The sequence below is a fragment of the Colobus angolensis genome, unplaced genomic scaffold (assembly GCF_000951035.1).
Source record: "Colobus angolensis palliatus isolate OR3802 unplaced genomic scaffold, Cang.pa_1.0 Scaffold207, whole genome shotgun sequence".
NCBI lineage: Eukaryota > Metazoa > Chordata > Mammalia > Primates > Cercopithecidae > Colobus > Colobus angolensis.
The window spans coordinates 5,807,732-5,827,167 of record NW_012115233.1 but is presented as its reverse complement, the minus strand read 5'-3'; the positions used below and the strand labels follow the sequence as shown (position 1 = coordinate 5,827,167).

Below are 19,436 nucleotides of genomic sequence, written 5' to 3'. Positions count from 1 at the left end.
CGTTGTCATCTTGAAATTCCTAAGTTTCTGAACACAAGACCCTGCATTTCTTGGACATGCGTGGTGGCTCACGCCTGTAATGCCAGCACTTTAGGAGGCTGAGGCATGAAGATCACCTGAAGTCAGGAGTTCGATACCAGCCTGGCCAACATGGTGAAACCCCGTCTCTACTAAAAATACAAAAATTAGCCGGGCGTGGTGGCGGGTGCCTGTAATTCCCAGCTTCTTGGGAGGCTGAGGCAGGAGACTCACTTGACCCCGGGAGGCAGAAGTTGCAGTGAGCCAAGTTTGCGCCACTGCACTCCAGCCTGGACTACAGCAGAGTGAGATCCCCCCCCCAAAAAAAACCCCTGCATTTCCATTTTTGCACTGGGCCTGGAAAGTTTGTGTCTGCTCTGCTGTTAAGAGCTGTGGGTTCCAACCAGGCCTGCTTCACTCCATCCCCAGTGCTTTACTGTCTCCTCCAGGGCTCTTTCTAGAAGGCACAGCTGGCAGCTCAACGTTTAACTCCCAAGAAGGTGCTCCATTACCTACGGGATAATACGTCTTATTTCCTAACGCAGGGATTCTCACCCTGGCTGGACACCCAGGGGAGGGAGGGCTTCGGAAAAATACTAATGGTCTGGGCATGTTGCCCGGAACGCTGCGGGCGGGCCCCTAGCATTGCTGTGTGGAAAAGGTTTTCCAGGTGATTCTAATGAGTAGGTAGACGACAGCACCATTTGTAGGGCCTGGCACAGTTCCTGGGTGTTTAATAAATGTTTTCCAACTTTTTAGAGCAACGAATTGACTGGAGGGCTTACGCTGAAAATTAAACTGAGTCGTGAACAAGAAGAGACTCAACTTTGGGTTCCATGTTTGCGTCAGACTAGGAGCTCGGAGTTTGCCAGGCAGTGGGGGAAGCCACCTGGGGCTGGCTGGAGAGGGAGAGAGAGTGGGAAAGACTTGGAAATTAGGTGCACCTTCCTGCATATTTGTAGCTTGGTGAGCCTTAAATTTACGTAGCCTGATCAAAGAGCACCTGATTCCACTTAGGTAACTCTTCTCCCCCATCATCCATTCCAGTTCTTTGATGAGGGGGTTGATCCCACGCCTAGTCTCAGTGTAGAGTGCCGATCCAGGCCTGGCCAATCAGATTATTCCATTCCTCTCGGCTGGCTTCTGTGATTGGCTCAGAGATAGGCATATACCCCAAACCAGACCAATGAGATGTAACCTTGGGACATTTGCGGGAACTGTGGCCCAGAGAAGCTCTTGTTGTCCAGGGGTTGGTGCCTGAGGGGTTTGAATGCAGCTGGAACTGCTTGTGGCCATCTTACCGTGGTGGCCAAGGCATCATACAGGATGGCAGAGTTGACTGGCAGCATCCATTACTGATGAATTTGAGCATCTGGATTCAGCAATGTCTGAATTTACCCCAAAACTCCTGCTTCCAAGTGTCAACAAATGCTCTTTCTTGCTTCAATGCCTTGAGGTAGATTACTGGTCACTTGCAGCTGAAAGCAAGCGATAAGGAATGTAAATAACCTGAACAAAATTTCCTGTCCCTTGGTTCCTGAATCACCTTACAGGGATTTGCAGGGAGCTGAATATTCAGTCTGGAGTGAGAGATGCATTCAAGGAGCAAATGGCACTGATACCCAAGTCAAAGTCTTGTCTTCAGCCAAGATGGCATCCTGAGATCCTGAGATCTTTCCCCCTCATCAGTGCAACTGCAGACCTTTGATACTGACTCTATAGGATCCTTTATTGATTTTTATTTATTTATTTTTGTCTGACCGCAGCTTTCCAGGATATGCATCTATCCAATGATCAAATATTTGCTGGGCATCTACTTTGTGCCAGGCACTGTGCTGGTACAGAACTTGCAAAGACGACTATGTTTCCAGGTCAGCCCAGAAAAGCCAGTGCACGCCATTAGACCATTTTTAGAATCGTAGGCTGCAGAGTATGGAAGAATTCTATTTATTCAATTATTATGGTATGTAATATTTAAACCTATTGCACACTTCAATAAACAGATAAGTAGTAGGTAGCCAAATTTTACCACACTAGTCATGAGAAAAAACTGACAAAAAGGAATGTCAGTTTTTTTTTTTTGAGACAGGGTCTCACTCTGTTGCCCAGGCTGGAGTGCACTGGCGTGATCTTGGCTCACTGCAACCTCCGCCGCCCAGGTTCAAGTGGTTCTCCCACCTCAGCCTCCCAAGTAGCTGGGATTATGCAGGCAAGCACCACCACACCTGGCTAATTTTTGTATTTCTTGGTAGAGACAGGATTTCACTGTGTTGGCTATGCTAGTCTTGAACTCCTGACCTCAAGTGATCCACCTGCCTCCCAAAATGCTGGGATTACAGGCATGAGTCACTGCACCCAGCTGGTGCAATAATTTTTAAAACAAATTTTGGCTGCTGGTATTACTGTCAGGGTAAAATGGATATTTCCACAAGGAATCTGATGGCAATGCTGGCCTCTTGAAGGGCGTTGAATGTTGATAACACAAGTTCTTTGAGGACAGTTTGCTTTGAGACATTGGCCCATCTCACGGGGAGCCTGGAACCTTCCTCTCCTGGCAGTCTCTTGTGACCTGTGCCATGGCAGAGTCAGAGATATCATACATTGAGCAGAGTCACATGTTAGCAGTTGACGCTAGGCGGTATGCAGGTGTTCACTGTAGAAATTCTTTTATCTTTGTTGAACACTTAAACTTTTTCAAGATGTTGGAAAAAATGAACTTGGTTCAAATCTATTTCCCTCTTCCTTTTTTTCTTTTTTTCAATTTTCTGTTTTTCTTTAGCTTCTCTTTGATTACTAAAGTTGCCAGTTCCAGAGCAATTACTTTCTGCAAACAAGTTCTCAGAAGCCTCAGATGAATTTTGGACCTAATTTAATTCCCAATTTACTTGCTTATGAGAAAAAAAAAAAGCTTAATTTCTTCACACCAAATCAACCCTTGGTGTACCAGCTATGATTGCTTTGAAAAAGCTGGCTATAAGATGCCAAGCCAGGCAGCATGAGATAGTCCAAATGAATTCATGAAAACTGGGGAAAAAAGGGGTGTTCAGAGTTTGCAGGACAATGGCAAAACCCATGCACACACAAAGAAGGGAGCCCGGGGGGGGGGCCGGCACACCAGGATAAAGGTAGAGCATGGATCAGGTACAGACGTGAGCGAGCTGCTCTGATGAGCAAGGGTGAATGAGGCCAGTCGGAGCCTCTCTCCGTATCTAACATGTGGCTTGGTGGTTCCAGGCATGGGGGTTGGGCAAACAGGCACAGCGTTGTCCTTTGACTTTCATCCCCCCACAAGAAGATATGCTGACATCCTCACCCTTGGGATCTGTGAACGTGACCTTATTTGGAACTAGGGTCTTTGCAGATATAACTAGATAAGATGAGGTCATCACGGATTTGGGTGGGCTTTAATCCAACAACTTGGGTCCTCATAAGAAGAGGTTAACTTGGACACAGACACATGGAGAGGAGAACAGAACGTGAGGACACACAGACCTGCGGCGGGAGGAAGGCCATGTGATGGCGAATGCAGAGATGGGAGCAATGCAGCTGCCAGCCACGGGATGCTGGGCATCACCAGGAGGCGCTAGGAACCATTAGGAGCTACTAGGACCTGGAAGAGGCAAGGAAGGCCCTTCCCTAGAGCCCTAGAAGGAGCACAGCCCTGCCCACCCCTTGATGTTGGATGTCTGGCCTCCAGACCATGACAGGACACAGATCTACCATTTTAAGGCCCCTGGTGTGTGGAACTTTGTTAGGGCAGCCCCAGGACAGTCACACACAGGGTAATGGTGGAGCCCCAGAGAAGTCTGCAGAGTTGCTGCTGCAGGGCCCAGCATGACCTTCGTCTGCCCTTGGTGTCAACACCCACAGTCTTCCGTGCTTGTTGCTTCTGTGTCTTGTCTTACAGCAGAGCAATGCATCTGTCCATTCGGTCTCTACTCCTCTCTTCTGCAGGCAGCCCAGAGACACAGCGGGACCCTGGAGCCCAGCTTAGTCTAGGATCTGACTATATCAACATTATCAGTAAAGGACAAAAAGCACCCAGGAGGTGGGTCAGCCATGGGACCTCATGCAAAGACAGCTGGGGAGCGACCACGGGCACTCTGCCTCCTGCCTTCTGGGTACTGGGTCCCCGCAGTGGCTGGTCTCTGCTGGGGAGGTAGGTGTGTCCTGCTTGCTTCGGGAACACATGCTCCAAGCTGCTTTCTCAGTGGAGTTCAGCTGCTTGGGCAGACTGGCCAGCGGAGAGGACTCCTTCATACTTTGATTTCTCACTGAAAATGACTACGTGGTCATTTTGGAGCCCAGTGAGTGGAGGAGCCATGCCGTGGAACTCAGTGACGTCACCAGGGCTGGGCCAGCCTGGGTGATCTGTTTGGGTGGGTGGGCAGCTGGTGCTTCTTAGGTGCCTTCCCTCCCCTTCTTGAAAGTATGTCCCGGGCTCAGAGAAGATGAGGCTGTCCCCCAGCTGGCCCTTAGCCAGTCAAGGTTATTTGGGACCCCCTTACCAGTGATGGCTGTGAGGTGGTCGTGTAACCAGCACCTGGCCAAACAGATAGAAGGCAGGTCTGTTGGAAGATCACAGGAAAGTGTGCTCCTGGGGGAGAGACAGAGACACACACACACACATACAGAGAGAGAGAGAGAAGAAGAAGAAGGAGAAGAAGAAGGAGAAGGAGAAGGAGAAGGAGAAGAAGGAGGAAGAAGAAGAAGAAGGAAGAAGAAGAAGAAGAAAGAAGAAGAAAGAAGAAAGAAGAAGAAAGAAGAAAGAAGAAGAAGGAGGAGGGAGGGTAAAGGGAAAGAGAAAGAGAAAGAGAAAGAGAGGATGACCCAAAGCCCCCACTCTGCCTCCGTGCCTTGGATGGGGCCTGTGAAACGTGTATCCGAGTTGGGATGACTTAAACAAGGGAAGCAGCAAGCAGATATCGCAAGGCCTCCCTTTCTTCTACAAGGGCAGCGGTCGGTGAGCACGTCCTTCAACTTTTGTTTTCAAGACAGAGTCTCACTATTTTGCCCAGGCTGGTTTTCCCCATTTCCAAATAAGGCCACATTCACAGGTACAGGGGTTAGGACTTCATTGGTCTTTTGGGGGGGACACCATTCCACCCACAGCTGAGGTGGGCAGGGAGGAAAGGTTTGGGGCAAGGGCGTTGGGGTGGCCCACAGAGACGGTGCTTGGAGATACTGTGTCACCCCGAGAAGAAAGCCACAAGCCCCACAGAACAGTCAGCAGCACAGGTGGACAGAAGGGGTGACAAGTCTCCTATCCCCAGCACAGCCTCCTCTGGGCATCTCATGTGTGAGATCCCTCAATATCCTTGTGATTTAAACCATTTTTAGTCATTGCTTGCAGCTGAAAACATTCTAATGTTTTTAGTAGAGAAAAAAATATGCAATCGTAAGTACTTGAACCCAGTACTTTGATTTTTGGCTAATGTATTACATGTTTTCCTTTCCAGCTATAAGAAAAAGAAGTTACATCTTAGTTATTTCCTTCAGGAGTGACCCAAGCGATACATGAGAATCTTGTTCTTTTTTCAAAACAGCAAACGTGATTCCCTGTTAAGTGCATGAAACTGTACTTAAAACTCTCCGAAAGTTCAAATTAAACCGTAATTGTATAGCTATCTTTCCCATTATTAGTGAAATCTTGTTATTTTCACAAGTTAAATTCTATTTAAATACATTTATGTATTACAGAATTGTCAAGTGGCGGCTTAACCTGCTGAGGGAATAGAAAAGAGTGTGCCTAGATTAAAAGAATGCACTTACACGAAAATAAAGATAAATGAACTAATAAATTACTAGTTTTTAATAAATAATCTCCATATTGAATAACTTATCCTTCTGGTAAAATATTTACTATGCTCTTTAAAACCTTTTTAATCAACCGAAACACTCAGGAAGCTTTAAATGACTGGATATCCTTTTGTGGCTTAAGAGTTGAAATGATTTTTTACTGAAGTACATTTTAATCAGAGGCAAATTGATTTAAAGTGACTCAAGTCTTCATGGCGTGAGGGCTGTTCATGTTCAGTTCCTCGGGCTTAGGGGTGCACTCCTCGGTTCAGAAGGCGGAAGAGGTCACACTTGGTCCGAGAGCGTGGATGTTCTGGTAATTAGGAATCAATTCCTTTTCAATTATTTTAGGACTAGCCCAGGCCTGAGACTCCCAGCATGAGAGCTTCGCCCACACTCTCATTTCTCTACGTAGTGCTTTTGTGCATGGGAAATAATATACAAAAATAATATATGAGGGAACTTATTAAAAATATGCATCTCCAGACCCGTCCCAGATATTCTGAATCAGGATCTACAAAAAGGGGGTCTGGGGACCTGCATGTTAATCAGTGCCACGTGAGGCTTTTTGGTTTAGACATCTTTGACCCTAAAGCCATTAGACTAAAGGATACTGGGCAACCCAACACCCTTGCCCCAAGGCCCTGGTTGATGCCCTCAGGTCCTGGTTGATGCCCTAAGGCCCTGGCTCTCTTACTCTCAGAATCACCTGGAGGATGTGTTAAAACACAGGCTGCTGGACCTCCCTCCCAGGGTCTCTAATTCAGTAAGGCTAGGTAGGGCCTGGGGATCTGCATTTCCAACAAGTTCCCAGGGGATTCTGATGCTGCCGGTTCAGGACCGCATTTTAAGAACCACTGCCCTATGGGAAATGTCTCCAAGGAAGAAAATATTCTTCCATGAATGTTCTGTTGAAATCCGAGGCAAAAAAAAAAAAAGAAAAAATTCTGTCATTCTCTGACCGATCATGGAAAACAAGTATCAGAAGAGAGCAGCAGAATGAATACTGCCAGAACTTCAGTGATTTAGGTGCTGCTGCAAACCTTTCAGAACCAAGACCAGATACAGGGTCGTCTGCCGAAGGGGTTATGAAGAGTCCAGAAGAGAACATCAGGTTGGTTCCCAAGCAAGAAAGAGCTTAGCATCTCAATGGTGTTTAATACAGCATAAGAGCAAATTACAACATCCATTTCGTTACAGGTGTTTCAAAGAATTCTCACCAGTTTATTAGTCAGTGTTAGGATAAAAGGGATTCTTTTAGTTCTGAACTTGCTAAACAGTAACTTGTTGGAAGCATTACTAGCAAATCTTGTCCACAATTGTTCTGGAATACCAGTCAGCTTGAATAAATCCAAGAAATTTCTGGCAGAGTTGATGGTAGGGAACAATTTCCGGGTCAGTGATTCCAGAGATTTTGTGCCAGGGAGTTTCTGTGGGTTCTGCTTTTCACTATGGGGAAGACAAAGTTGGATCACAGATCACTGTCAAGACTTGTCAAAGCTTGAGAAAATGAGAGTGGCCCAGGAAAAGAATCTTCCTGGTTTCTCCTCTGAGGATGCTGGCAACATGTGCATCTGACACAATCGACCTTCCAGACAAGGATTCTGATAGGAAGTTCAGCCCCGGGGATGAGGCTCACAGACCCAGTACCGACCCACAGTAACCATGAACCTCTGTAAAATTCTACAAGCAAGACTGCATACTTTTGACAGATGGCTTTCAAAAGATTCTTTCCCTTTAAGATTCTTAATTATGGCCCCAGTGAACACAGGTCCTCATTGAGGCGCACCTGAGCCTGGCTCACAGGCGAGATACCTATCAAAGGGAAAGGCTGATTTCTTTTTTCTTTCTTTCTTTTTTTTTTTTTTTTTGAGATGGAGTCTCCCTCCGTCACCCAGGCTGGAGTGCAGCGGCGCAATCTCAGCTCACTGCAAGCTCTGCCTCCCGGGTTCAAATGATTTTTCCTGCCTCAGCCTCCTGAGTAGCTGGGACTACATGAGCCTACCACCGCGCCCGGCTAATTTTTTGTATTTTTAGTAGAGATGGGGTTTACACGGTGTTAGCCAGGATGGTCTCAATCTCCTGACCTCATGATCTGCCCGCCTCAGCCTCCCAAAGTGCTGGGATTATAGGCGTGAACCACTGCACCTGGCCGGGAAAGGCTGATTTCTTTTGAGGACATTGTTTTGCAGCATTTCCTGGACTTACCAGTCCTGGGCTGCTGTTCCATGAAGAATTTGGTCCAGTCCTTTGCCTCAATAAGATTCTGGAGCAGAATCGGTCAAACGGTCTTACGTTTTCAGGAGAACACACTGTTAAAAGAAACAGGCATATTATTCACATTTCCAGAAACGGCTCTTCTGATGATTATCCGTAGTCCATCAAAATTAACTGGATATTCTGCATAAAAGATCTTTAAGATATGTAGTATTTAAAGTTTCTTTCTGGAAACACTTACTGGGTTTTGACAGCAGCTTGTAAAGACCAAGGTATGAGGTAATAAAACTACAGCAATGGTTTACAGATGGAGGTTTTGAAGGTTGATTAGAGGGAGATGAATTCCAGCTGGAAAACCTTTTGATAATGTCAACAACTTTTGAGAGTCTCTGAGGAGTGAATGAGATGATACAGGTGAAAGCACCTAGCATCGTACCTGGCAGAGGACAGGCAGGGAAAATGTCAGGTGGATCTGAAGCTGAATCCGGTTACCGAGGGATCAGAAATCCTTATTTTCAAACAGTTGGGACACAATCAAATTGTTGAGGCATGCATGACACATGGATTGAGTTGAATACTAGGTAACAGGGGCCAAAGCCCTGATTGTCCAAGTTGGAGGTGTCAGCTGGGTTGACACAGGCGTGGAAGAATCCCATGGAACTTGGTGAATTACACCATCGAACGGTCTGCAGTAGACAGGCCTTCTTGAATGATGTTCTCGACTTTGACTGCACACTGGAGTCTAAAATGAACGCTGCTGTCTGGGCCCACCCACGGGGATTCTGATGTGAGGGTTCTGCGGTGCTGCCCGGTCTTGGGCCTTTGAACTGCTCCCCAGGTGATTCTAATGTGCCACCAAGGTTGACAGCCAGCTAATTCCGATTTAACCATCTCCAGTGTTACCAGTGTTTATAATCTAGAAGCTACATCTGGAAGGTCTGTAGCAAACACTGTAGGTTATCCACCCAGTAACCATTCTGATTTCCTTTCTGATGGAACCCTGGTTTTGTTCTTGTATGTCTCTACCTCTGAGGGTCCAGAAACTGACAGCAGAACCATTACACCAGGCTCGGGTGGTCTCATGAATGGGTTAAGCTGGGATTCCTCAATCTCAGCACTGTTGACACTTGGGACTGTGCCATTCTTTGGGGTGAGGGTTGTCCTGTGCATGGGTGTGAAAGTAGCGTCCCTGGTTTCTACCCTCTTGATGCCAGTAGCACCCCCAACCCGAGTTGTGATAACAAAAAAACAATAACCACACTGCTCAACCTATCATGCAGGTCCTGTTTGCCAGGATTGTTTTAGGCACAGGCAGTGGGGTGGAAACGCCTTCGAAGAAACATTTTCTTCACACTCTTGAGAGACAAAAGGAAAGGAGAAAGGCATTCCCTGGCTGGATACACCCAGATGGAACAAATTTGGGGTTTGGTCTTTTTATTTTTATTATTTTTTTATTTTTTGAGATGGAGTCTTGCTCTGTCACCCAGGCTGGAGTGCAATGGCATGATCTCGGCTCACTGCAACTTCTGCCTCTTGAGTTCAAGTGATTCTCCTGCCTCAGCCTCCCGAGTAGCTGGGATTACAGGTGCCCACCACCACACCCAGCTAATTTTTGTATTTTTAGTAGAGATGGGGTTTCGCCACGCTGGCCAGGCTGGTCTAGAACTCCTGACCTCAGGTGATCCACCCACCTCGGCCTCCCAAAGTGCTGGGATTACAGGCGTGAGCCACCGCTCCTGGCCCGGTCTTGCTCTTAGCTTTACAGAGGTGCAGAATTTACTTGCTCCAGAGCTGCCCTCCCTTGGAACTTCTTGCCATGTGAAATAATACATCCCACCATTATTAAAAGGGCTGATTTCTGCTATTGGTAGCTAAATGCTTCTAAGCTGCTCGATCCTGAATCCAGACTATTCTTAATTATTGGGAAGCAATACTGTTCTCTTTTGGAAGGTGGACATTTTGCAACACCAATGTGACTAAATGGTCAAATTCTGGTTTCTACGGTAGGGACACAGAATTTGACTATTATTAGATCATTATTGTGAAGATTATTATTGTGAAGCAGGACAGTCAAGCCTGTTCTTATGAGGCAGGGTAGCATCTACATGATAGGTTTGTAGTTCATGTATGTGGTGTCTACATAAGCTTTGGTAAAATGGAGCTCTGTTGAGGAGACAGCCACACATTACATTTCATCGGTGTTGGGGATCCCACAGAAGCTGATGCTGTACAGCTTTTAGGATCACTTGAACCCTCAGCAGGGGTCTGAGGACCTTCCAGGCACCTCTTAGTGAGAGCCTCAGGGGTGAGGACCAAGCCTTAGGATCCCCCCCCCCTTGTTTTTTTGAGACAGGGTCTTGCTCTGTCAACCCGGCTGGAGTGGAGTGGTCCGATCACAGCTCACTGCAGCCTCGACTTCCTGGGCTCAAGTGATCCTCCCACCTTAGCCCCCAGAGTAGCTGGGAGCACAGGTGTGTGCCACCACATTCAGGGCTCATTTTTCTATTTTTTTGTAGAGATGGAGTCTCACTATATTGCCCAGGCTGGCCCTTTTTTCTTTTTTAAAATAACAAACTCTTTTCCTATTTTCATATTAATTTGTGGGGTTGATAGGTGCAATGTTCAATCACAATTCCTCTGGTTTTGTTTTTGGGCAGTGACTAACGTCTCCCCTCCCTCATTTTCGTTCATTGAAAACTTCTCAACTGGCTGCAGCTAAAAATCAGACACTTAAAATTAATGCACGATTAAGATTCCAGGTGATGGCTTCATGAGTGCATTTTAAAGTCTTCGTTGCCGTAAAACAACAAAAACCGTGCTCTGATAGGATGGTAAGCTCATAGGTCATGGAGTTGGGAGGGAGTGTCTTTTTCTTCCCCGGGTTGGGCCTCAAGCAATAATTTTTGTGGGAGACAGGACGGGTAGAGCCACGGAAAACCAATGTGAACACCTGCGGTTCGTATTCCCCGCGGTTGTGCTCTGGGCAGATGTTTGAGGAACTTAGTTTCTGTCGATGTTTCCAACTGATTTAGGAGAAAAAAGGCACTGATCCAGGAGCACACATTTTCTGCCAGCTCTGAATAGTTTAAATTGCAAATAAAAACTCACATCCAGTGTGTTTATTACTAAATTTTAGGTCATGTTTAATTGAAAACACTACATCAGCCTTTTGAAACTAAATTTCGAGATCCAGCGAGTGGGGCTGCTGATTTCCAGACGGCCTGGACGGATGAGATTTGGCGCTCAGCTCACATGAAGAGGCAGATGACCAGCTGTGTTTGTGAGCACTGCAGGCGTGCAGCTGTGAGGACATTCCAAGGTCATCACTGCCAGCTGTGACCTTGGGCCCCTGACTCTCAGTCTTGGGTTCCTTTTCCTTAAATGGGACTCATCAAATGAAAACCTCTCAGTGTGGTCGTGAGGATTAAGCCAAATAGTGCAAACAAAATGCTTAGCGCAGTACAGCGGTTTATAGTCAACGCTTTCAATGGTGCTAGCTGTGAACAATCGGTAACTGTAGCCAGTTAACTTTCAGGGCTAGATATGACAACACATGCTGCAAATTCTTCCATTTTATTCTAATCAAAATATATAAGCTGCAAAATCCAAAGAAAAGAGGAACACAGTATCTGTTTGGGAAGGCTTCCATTTACAATCAGCATGTTGAAAAAGTTCACTTTTCATTGTTTGGAGGACTCTGTTCCCATAGCAACAGTGCTCTAAGTGGGGGTTAAAATTCCAAGGACTCACAGGGGCAAATTAACTCTTAGTTACCTGAAATATTGTATGCTAGTCCCGACACGGTCAAACAATGACTGCACTTCACTGCTAATGAAACAAAAAACTGCTATGAAAATAAGATTAAAATATTTTAAAATCCTGTGGCTCAAAGGACAGCAGGATGAACTAGGGGCCAAATGAAGAAGCTGCAGGGCCTTGGGGTTTGGGAGACAGGGCACTTAAATGTAAGGCAGTTTTCCTTGGTGCAAGGGCCCCATACTCATCTGTATTTGTCAGCCCTCAAGAGAATCTTCACTGGCTGGTAAATGAACAAGAATAGTTGGAGAACGAGTACTTCATACAGTATAAAAAAGACCCTTGGCCAGGCATGGTGGCTCAAGCCTGTAATCCCAGCACTTTGGGAGACTGAGGCAGGATTGCTTGAGCCTAGGAGTTCTAGACCAGCCTGGGCAACACAGCAAAACCCAGGTGTGGTGGCATGAACCTGTAATACTAGCTACTTGAGAGGCTGAGGCAGGAGGACTGCCTGAGCCTGGGAGCTTGAGGTTCCGAGTGAGCTATGATTGTGCCACTGCACTACAGCCTGGGCAACAGCCCGAGAACTTGAAATCCAGGAGGTGAGCAGGTTTAAAGACGAGTTCCCTGCTCTACTTTCCGAGCCTTTAATATGCTAATTTCTTCATGAGGTTCACAGCATGTCGTCTAAACCCAAGTGACCATAACCCTTTGTTTCCTGTAGCATCTCCAGGGGCAAGTGTTCTGGGAACATACCTGAGAAAATTCTCCTGCAATGCCAGTCCTCGCAAGCCCTCCTCCCGCTCCTCAGCTTCCCCTTCCAGCAGGCAACCTCCCCCAACACCCCTCTCCTGCTTTGCCTTGGGCTACTTGTACTTAATCCATCCAGAGGTTTTAGTTGATACTCTAATGTGATTTCTGCATTTCAATCTGAAAACCAAACAGATTTTTGACACAAAGGAAGCTTCATAGCAGGATTTCAGGCACCTTTATTCATGGCAGATATTTTTGGTCAGGGCAGCCTGCCTTTGAAATCGTTCCATTACTTGAGGAGGTCGACTCCTGCCTAAGTCACAACTCTCCTACAGCTGCAACCGGCCATATCATTTCCATTTGCCACTTAGGAGGCTTGAGAACATCAGCAGGGACGCAGGTTTCAGCTGGTCTGGTCAATGCCTGCAGTGTGTGCGGGGCATTCAGGGGCTCCAGCCTGCATCACACCTGGCCTGATCAAAGGAGGTTCTGCAGTTGAGTAACCAGAGTGGTGAATTCATTTTATTACAGAAGGATCTGACTCCTTTATGTTCCCCATGTAACTTGTATACAGGACAAATTATTTCTTACTATGATAGATTTGCAATATAAACACCAAGACTGGTGACACGAGAAACTTAAAAACATCATGTTTTTCAATTTTTCAAGTTTTTGTGTAAAAGCACTTTGTGGTGACAATCATGGATCACCTTCCATGTCATCAATATTGGCTTCTTGGTTTAGCACTCCTGGCACTGCATTTTTGAGTGGCAAGACTTAAAAGGTATTGTCCCTGTCTTCTATAATCAGTAACATTGTCACTCTGCAAGAATTTAGATAAGAAACAGTTTAAGTAAAATAGTATTTCTTAAAAAGTTGAGTCTACCACACATCATTGATCATATTCTAGCCAAGCAGCTGGCATGGGCTTAACATGGTCTCTTTTCCTTCTCTTTCTTTTCCAGTCAGTAGCTCAAAGGAAAGATGGAGTGATTGAATTTTAAAATCCTGCCAGATTTTATATGGTAACCATTGTAGATGAAGCATGTAGGGTCCTATTGAAGCATTAGAATCTCATGCAAAACTCTAACAAATGCCTCATTACAGAAGGCTATTGTTATTTTCTGTACTGTAAAAGTTCTAACACAAGAAAGTGGCAGTGGTTACTTTTCATCGACTTTAGCATGTGACCTCAGGGACTTAGACATAAGTCTAAGTTCTGAGTTTTGGCAACAGAGCAGTGACAGTTTATTATTTCTGAATAAACAATTTTTAGGTGTTTTTAGCCATTTGAAAAGTATTGCCAACACACTATTTGGTGTTAGCTCAACAGTCACTTTGTGCTGAGAATTAAAGAACTCTAAAGTCTACAGACATCTTACTTCACCAAGACTATAATCGAAGGGTTTACTATTTGTGTAATAAAAAAATCACACAGCAACTTTTATCCAAACAGCAACTACTACAAAAGGAATGACAGGAAAAAAAAATATGACTTCACAGAAATACACTAAAAGATTTGACAATGTTATGCAGGAACCGCCAAAGTTTTAGTGTTTAATAATGAATAGCACAACTGACCAAGGTCCAAGATGTGAAGATACTATGTTCAAGAAACTGGGGGGTAAATCACTCTACAAACTAACTATATAGTATGTGATAAGAATGCATACTTTATAATATAAAACCTGTCTACACATAGTAGTTAGCTGTAAAAAGCCATTCGATCTTCTCTTGGCTTGGAAACATGGTATTCCAGATTCCAGTATAAATTATTAGCAACCTGTTGAAGAAGGAAAAATCATCAACATGTTTTTCATTGTATGAGCGCAAGTAAAAATGACATACAGAACTTATCAACTAAAAATCCCTTTACACTCTCCTATTGAGTTAAACTTACTTTCTTTGGACAATGTTTTAGCAAAAATAGATTTAACTGGATATATTTTTTAAAATTTCAGAGTCAGTTTTCCACTCCCATTCTTTTCTTTCAATGACCCCCATCACTAGCCAGTCTACAATCCTGAAATTCTTGTGGCAAGATTCTCAGTCGGTTGATGGGAGTTTTGACTACCACATAACATAAAGAGAGACCCACAGAAGCATCTAACACTGGTAGGACATTTTTCCAAATTATCTCTGAATAAGAAGAACAATGACACCACCCATAGAAAGCAGTTATGTGATTTACTCACACAGTGAATAAACCCCACCTATTGTAAAGATAAAAGCAAAGTTAAAGAGTCTGTCTTCAACATCCCAAATCTGTATTTTTGCAGTAACTTAAAATGTGGTCCAGAGCAAGCCCAGAAAACAGGAAATTAGGCATCTTTTACTGTATATTCTGCTTAGTACACTACCTATCTAAAAATACTCAGGATTTTATTTATTTATTTATTTATTTATTTTTTCTGAGACAGAGTCTTGCTCTATCGCCCAGGCTGGAGTGCAGTGGCATGATCATGGCTCACTGCAAACTCTGCCTCCTGGGTTCAAACGATTCTCCTGTCTCAGCCTGCCGAGTAGCTGGGATTACAGGCGTGCACCACCACGCCCATTTTTGTAGAGACACGGTTTCACCAGTTGGCCAGGCTGGTTTCGAGCTCCTCACATCAAGTGATCTGCGTGCCTTTGCCTCCCAAAGTGCTGGGATTACAGGCATGAGCCACCACGTGCCAACAACCGTCTATTTTTTTGAGACGGGTCTCACTCTGTCGCCCAGGCTGGAGTGCAGTGGCGCGATCTCAACTGCAACCTCCGCCTCCCTCGGTAACTTTCATTTTTATAGAGAATTAAAACGTTATAAATGAAACATGAGAAAAGGGAGTTTGAAACTTATTTTTCACACATACAGAGGAAACGGACTGTGCACTCAGTGCGCTGTGCTGAGTGATAGTGTACATTTACCTATCTTGCTATGTGGGTAGTTTTAATGGGCTTTCCTCTGACATCTGAAATTATTCAGTGGAAATTTAAATGAACTCCAGAGTAAAAGCTTATGTGGCCACAATCTAGTTTACCTATGTCAAGTTACCAAGCAAGTCTCCAGAATTTAAGCCATTTAAGAAGGTGGTAATGTGGGTGAGTTATCAGCAATCCCCCCCACCGCCCCCCGCCTCCCAAAAAAAGCAATGGAAAATCTTCCAGTGACAAGTTTTATAGGCCAACAAAAACCCCTTTATTAGCTGGAATGATAAAAACTCAGTGGTTATCTAATGTTAGCCAGTGGTCTTAACTAACAGTGACAGAAGTCTAATTAATAAAAACTGGGAAAATAAATTCAGTGTAAAGAATGAGTTTGGCATGAAAAATTTCAAGACATGAAGTCCACAGTGGGTAAAGAATACAGGGATGTTTGCTGGGATCATGGCTAGGAACTGATCTACAGAATGTCTGACTACATCAAAATTATACTTACAGGTTCTATTCTTTTAAGAAAAAAAAAAAAAAAAAAAAAGGCTGGGCACGGTGGCACATACCTGTAATCCCAGCACTTTGAGAGGCTGAGGTGGGCGGATCACTTGAGGTCAGAATTCGAGACCAGCCTGACCAACAGGGAGAAACCCCATCTCTACTAAAAACACAAAATTAGCTGGGCGTGGTGGCGCAAGCCTGTAATCCCAGCTACTTGGGAGGCTGAGGCAGGAGAATCGCTTGAACCCAGGGGACAAAAGTTGTGGTGAGCCGGGATCGTGCCATTGCACTCCAGCCTGGGCAACAAGAGCAAAACTCCGTGTTTAAAAAAAGAAAAAAGAAAAAAAAATTGCCCCCTTCCTCACCTTCAACTCTTTTGTGTGGCAGGTATCTTGTTTTCACCTTCCAGTTCTTCCACCCCAGCCTGTGTCATGAGGTCTGCGATGTTCTTCTCCAGATCATCAATGCGACTACTCATATCATCAAGTGGTGAAGTTAAAGACAACGCATGCCAACATCTCCTCATTGAGCCCTTTCCTTCCGTCCCTGTAGACTATGGCCTTATACACAACGATTTTAGGGAAACCGGTCTTCCAATTTCCTTTAGACACTGTTACAGGCTGGTGGGTAAGAATATAGGACTCTGGGGCATGGCTACCCAGCATCTGTTTCCGGCCCTGACCCTTACTAGTGATGGAACCCCTAAACCTCAATGTATGCATTTGCTAAAGATGATAACATTACACCCACTCATACGGTCATGCTGAGCATCAAAAGACAGACACACACAAAAGCGCTTGGTTCACAGTCCACGGTCAACCACACCAGCTATTAGGATTGGGAGATGTAGGCTCCTTGAGCCCGGGATCTGTCTAGCCCAGCTGTACCCCGAGATCTCGGCACAGTCCTTCTTAGAATCACAGTACAATCCGAACTCAAATTCTGTAAGTGACTGGCTGAAGTTGGCCTGAAAACTACTCATTTATCCCCACCGCTGCCCGGCAAATAGGCTCCAAAGGCCCACAGGAGGCCGACTACAGATAAAAAGGATATTTCTCCCAATGATCTGGTCAGACATGGTCTGAAATTTATCTTGCATCTGCTGCAGGAGTGTCTGCACCTAAGAAAAACCGAAACAGACAAACACGGTCCACATCGATCCTGAGACACCTTCCTGGGATCAGGACATGAGCTCTGGTCTCGGGTTCCAGCCCCATTTCTGCCTCTGGGCAGCTGTGCCGCCTTCAGCAAGGATCTTCCTTCTCGGGGCTTCCGTTTTCCCACCTGTCCAATTAGACTGGCGGGCTGGGGAGGCCGCTGTGACTCAAAGTTCAGGGTCTTTAGGTTGTTTCTACCGGGTTGGGGCACCCGGGCGTGTGTGAGGAGTTGAAGGACGGGGAGGGTGTCAGAGGGAGGCAGGAGGGACGCAGGGGGCGTTCGCGACAGGTGAATGGGGCTACCGGAGGGGGGTCGGGCTTGGGAGCGCCCGCGGGGAGACGGGTCCGCACCGAGCGCCCAGGGGATCAAGGTGGCCGGGAGCCTCGGCCAGAGACGCTTCCAGAAACGGGGCCTCGGCAGACGCCACGCGCGGTCGCGGTGGGCGCGCCTCTAGTCCAGCAGGGCCTGGCCTGGCGCCGCACGGGAAGGCCGCGGCCTCGGGCCCTCACAGCCGTCCCTTACCACCGAGGTGAGGTCCTGCACGGTCTTGGGGTCAGTCTCGGCCATCTCCCCGACGCCCAGCTTGGCGGTTTTGTCTCAGACCGTAACCTACACTTCCGTTTGTCGGCTCAGACGCCCCCGCCCGCTGCTTCTCGCGACGAGACTGGCTGCTCGCGGGACCGCGGGGCATTATGGGAGTAGTAGTTTCTCCCGCACCGGAAGGGCCTCGAGGCCGAGTGCTTCCGTTCCAAGGAGCGGCCCCGCCCCACGCTCCCCGCTCTCTTTTGCATAGCCCCTCCCCTCCCCAGCGTGCCGTTGGTGGGGTGGGAAGTGAGACCAACTCAGAAATGGAGCAATAGCGAGGCAGGGAGTGGCCTTGGTCCCCCATTCCAGGCTTAGTCAGTCGGAAGACGGCTCTGGGTTTCTTTGGCCTGTCAGGACGAATTTAATGAACTTTTGCCCTTCAACAAGACCCACTATACCCTTGTAACTGCCCCCAAGTCAAGGAACGTGACTCCTCCCCGGAAGCCCCATGGCCCCTGTCCTGTCCTGTCATCTCCACCCTATGAGGGTGGCCAGCGTCCGGAGTTTAACCCAGTAGGTTCATTGTGCCTGTCAGGTTCATATGAGGGGATTCAGACAGGAAGCTGTCCATCATGTCTGGCTTCTTGCACTCCACGCGATGCCTGCTGTTGAGTGGGGAAGGCCTCCGGCGTCAGGGTTAGACTGTGGGTTTGGGTGTTGAAGGAGGTGGGCACTGCTGAAGTGGAACCTCAAGTTCCAACCCCACAGATGGTCTTTAGGATTGGGTCTCACGGCAAGGGGATAGTAGAGTCCTTGACTGTGGGCCTGGCAAGGAGATGTGTGAAAGTTCTAGAAACTTTCACACATCTCATTTAAGGACTGCTCTGTGTGAGGGTCAGCTCCAGTTTGAGTTTAGGTGGGGAGAGGCTGTAAGGGGTTAGACCTGTTACAGGAAAGGGTCCTGATCCAGACCCCAAGAGAGGGGGTTCTTGGATCTCATGCAAGAAAGAATTCAGGGCAAGTCTGTAAAGTCAAAGCAAGTTTAAGAAAGTGAAGGAATAAAAGAATGATTACTCCATAAACAGAGCCCCAGGGCTGCTGGTTGCTCATTTTTATGGTTATTTCTTGATTGTATGCTAAACAAGGGTTGGGAGATTCGTACCTCCCCTTTTTAGACCATATAGGGTAACTTCTTGATGTTGCCATGGCATTTGTAAACTGTCACGGTGCTAATGGGAGTGTAGCGATGAGGACAAACAGGGTTCATTCTCATCGCCATCCTGGTTTTGGTGGGTTTTAGCCGGCTTCTTTACTGCAAGCTGTTGTATCAGCAAGGTCTTTATGGCCTGTACCTTGTGCTGACCTCGTATCCCATCCTGTGACTTACAATCCTTTAACTGTCTGGGAATGCAGCCCAGTAGGTCTCAGCCTCAGTTTACCCAGCTCCTATTCAAGATGGAGTTGCTCTTGTTCAAACGCCTCTGCCAGACCCACCAGTATCTCCAACAAACTTGGAATCCAGTTGGCCTTGAGGCATAAGACTCAACTCCCTTCACCACCCCTTCCCTCTCACTCACACCTTTGCCCCTCACCCTACACACCTCATCCTTCCCTACAGAGAGATCTTCCTTTCTGTGCAAGGATGCACAGCTTTTTTTGTAACTGGCTGTTGTCAACTGGTATTTGGCTAGTGCTTCACCCGACTACTTGAAATAAACATACTCAGTGTCTTAACTTAATCCTCAGAAGACCCTGTGATATACTTATCATAATTTTACATTTTTGAGAAAACAGAT

General features: G+C 46.4%; 1 protein-coding gene across 1 annotated transcript; it reads right to left on the bottom strand.

Annotated features, from left to right (window-relative positions):
- Positions 1-12,759: 12,759 nt before the first annotated feature.
- Positions 12,760-17,856, bottom strand: HSBP1 (heat shock factor binding protein 1). The gene is made up of 4 exons (XM_011942177.1): positions 17,638-17,856; positions 17,011-17,077; positions 16,323-16,443; positions 12,760-14,326 (listed from the first exon to the last, which is right to left on the bottom strand). The coding sequence occupies exons 1-3, from the start codon at positions 17,680-17,682 to the stop codon at positions 16,325-16,327; spliced, it is 231 nt and encodes a 76-aa protein (XP_011797567.1). The 5' UTR covers positions 17,683-17,856; the 3' UTR covers positions 12,760-14,326; positions 16,323-16,324.
- Between the last annotated feature and the right edge of the window lie 1,580 nt (positions 17,857-19,436).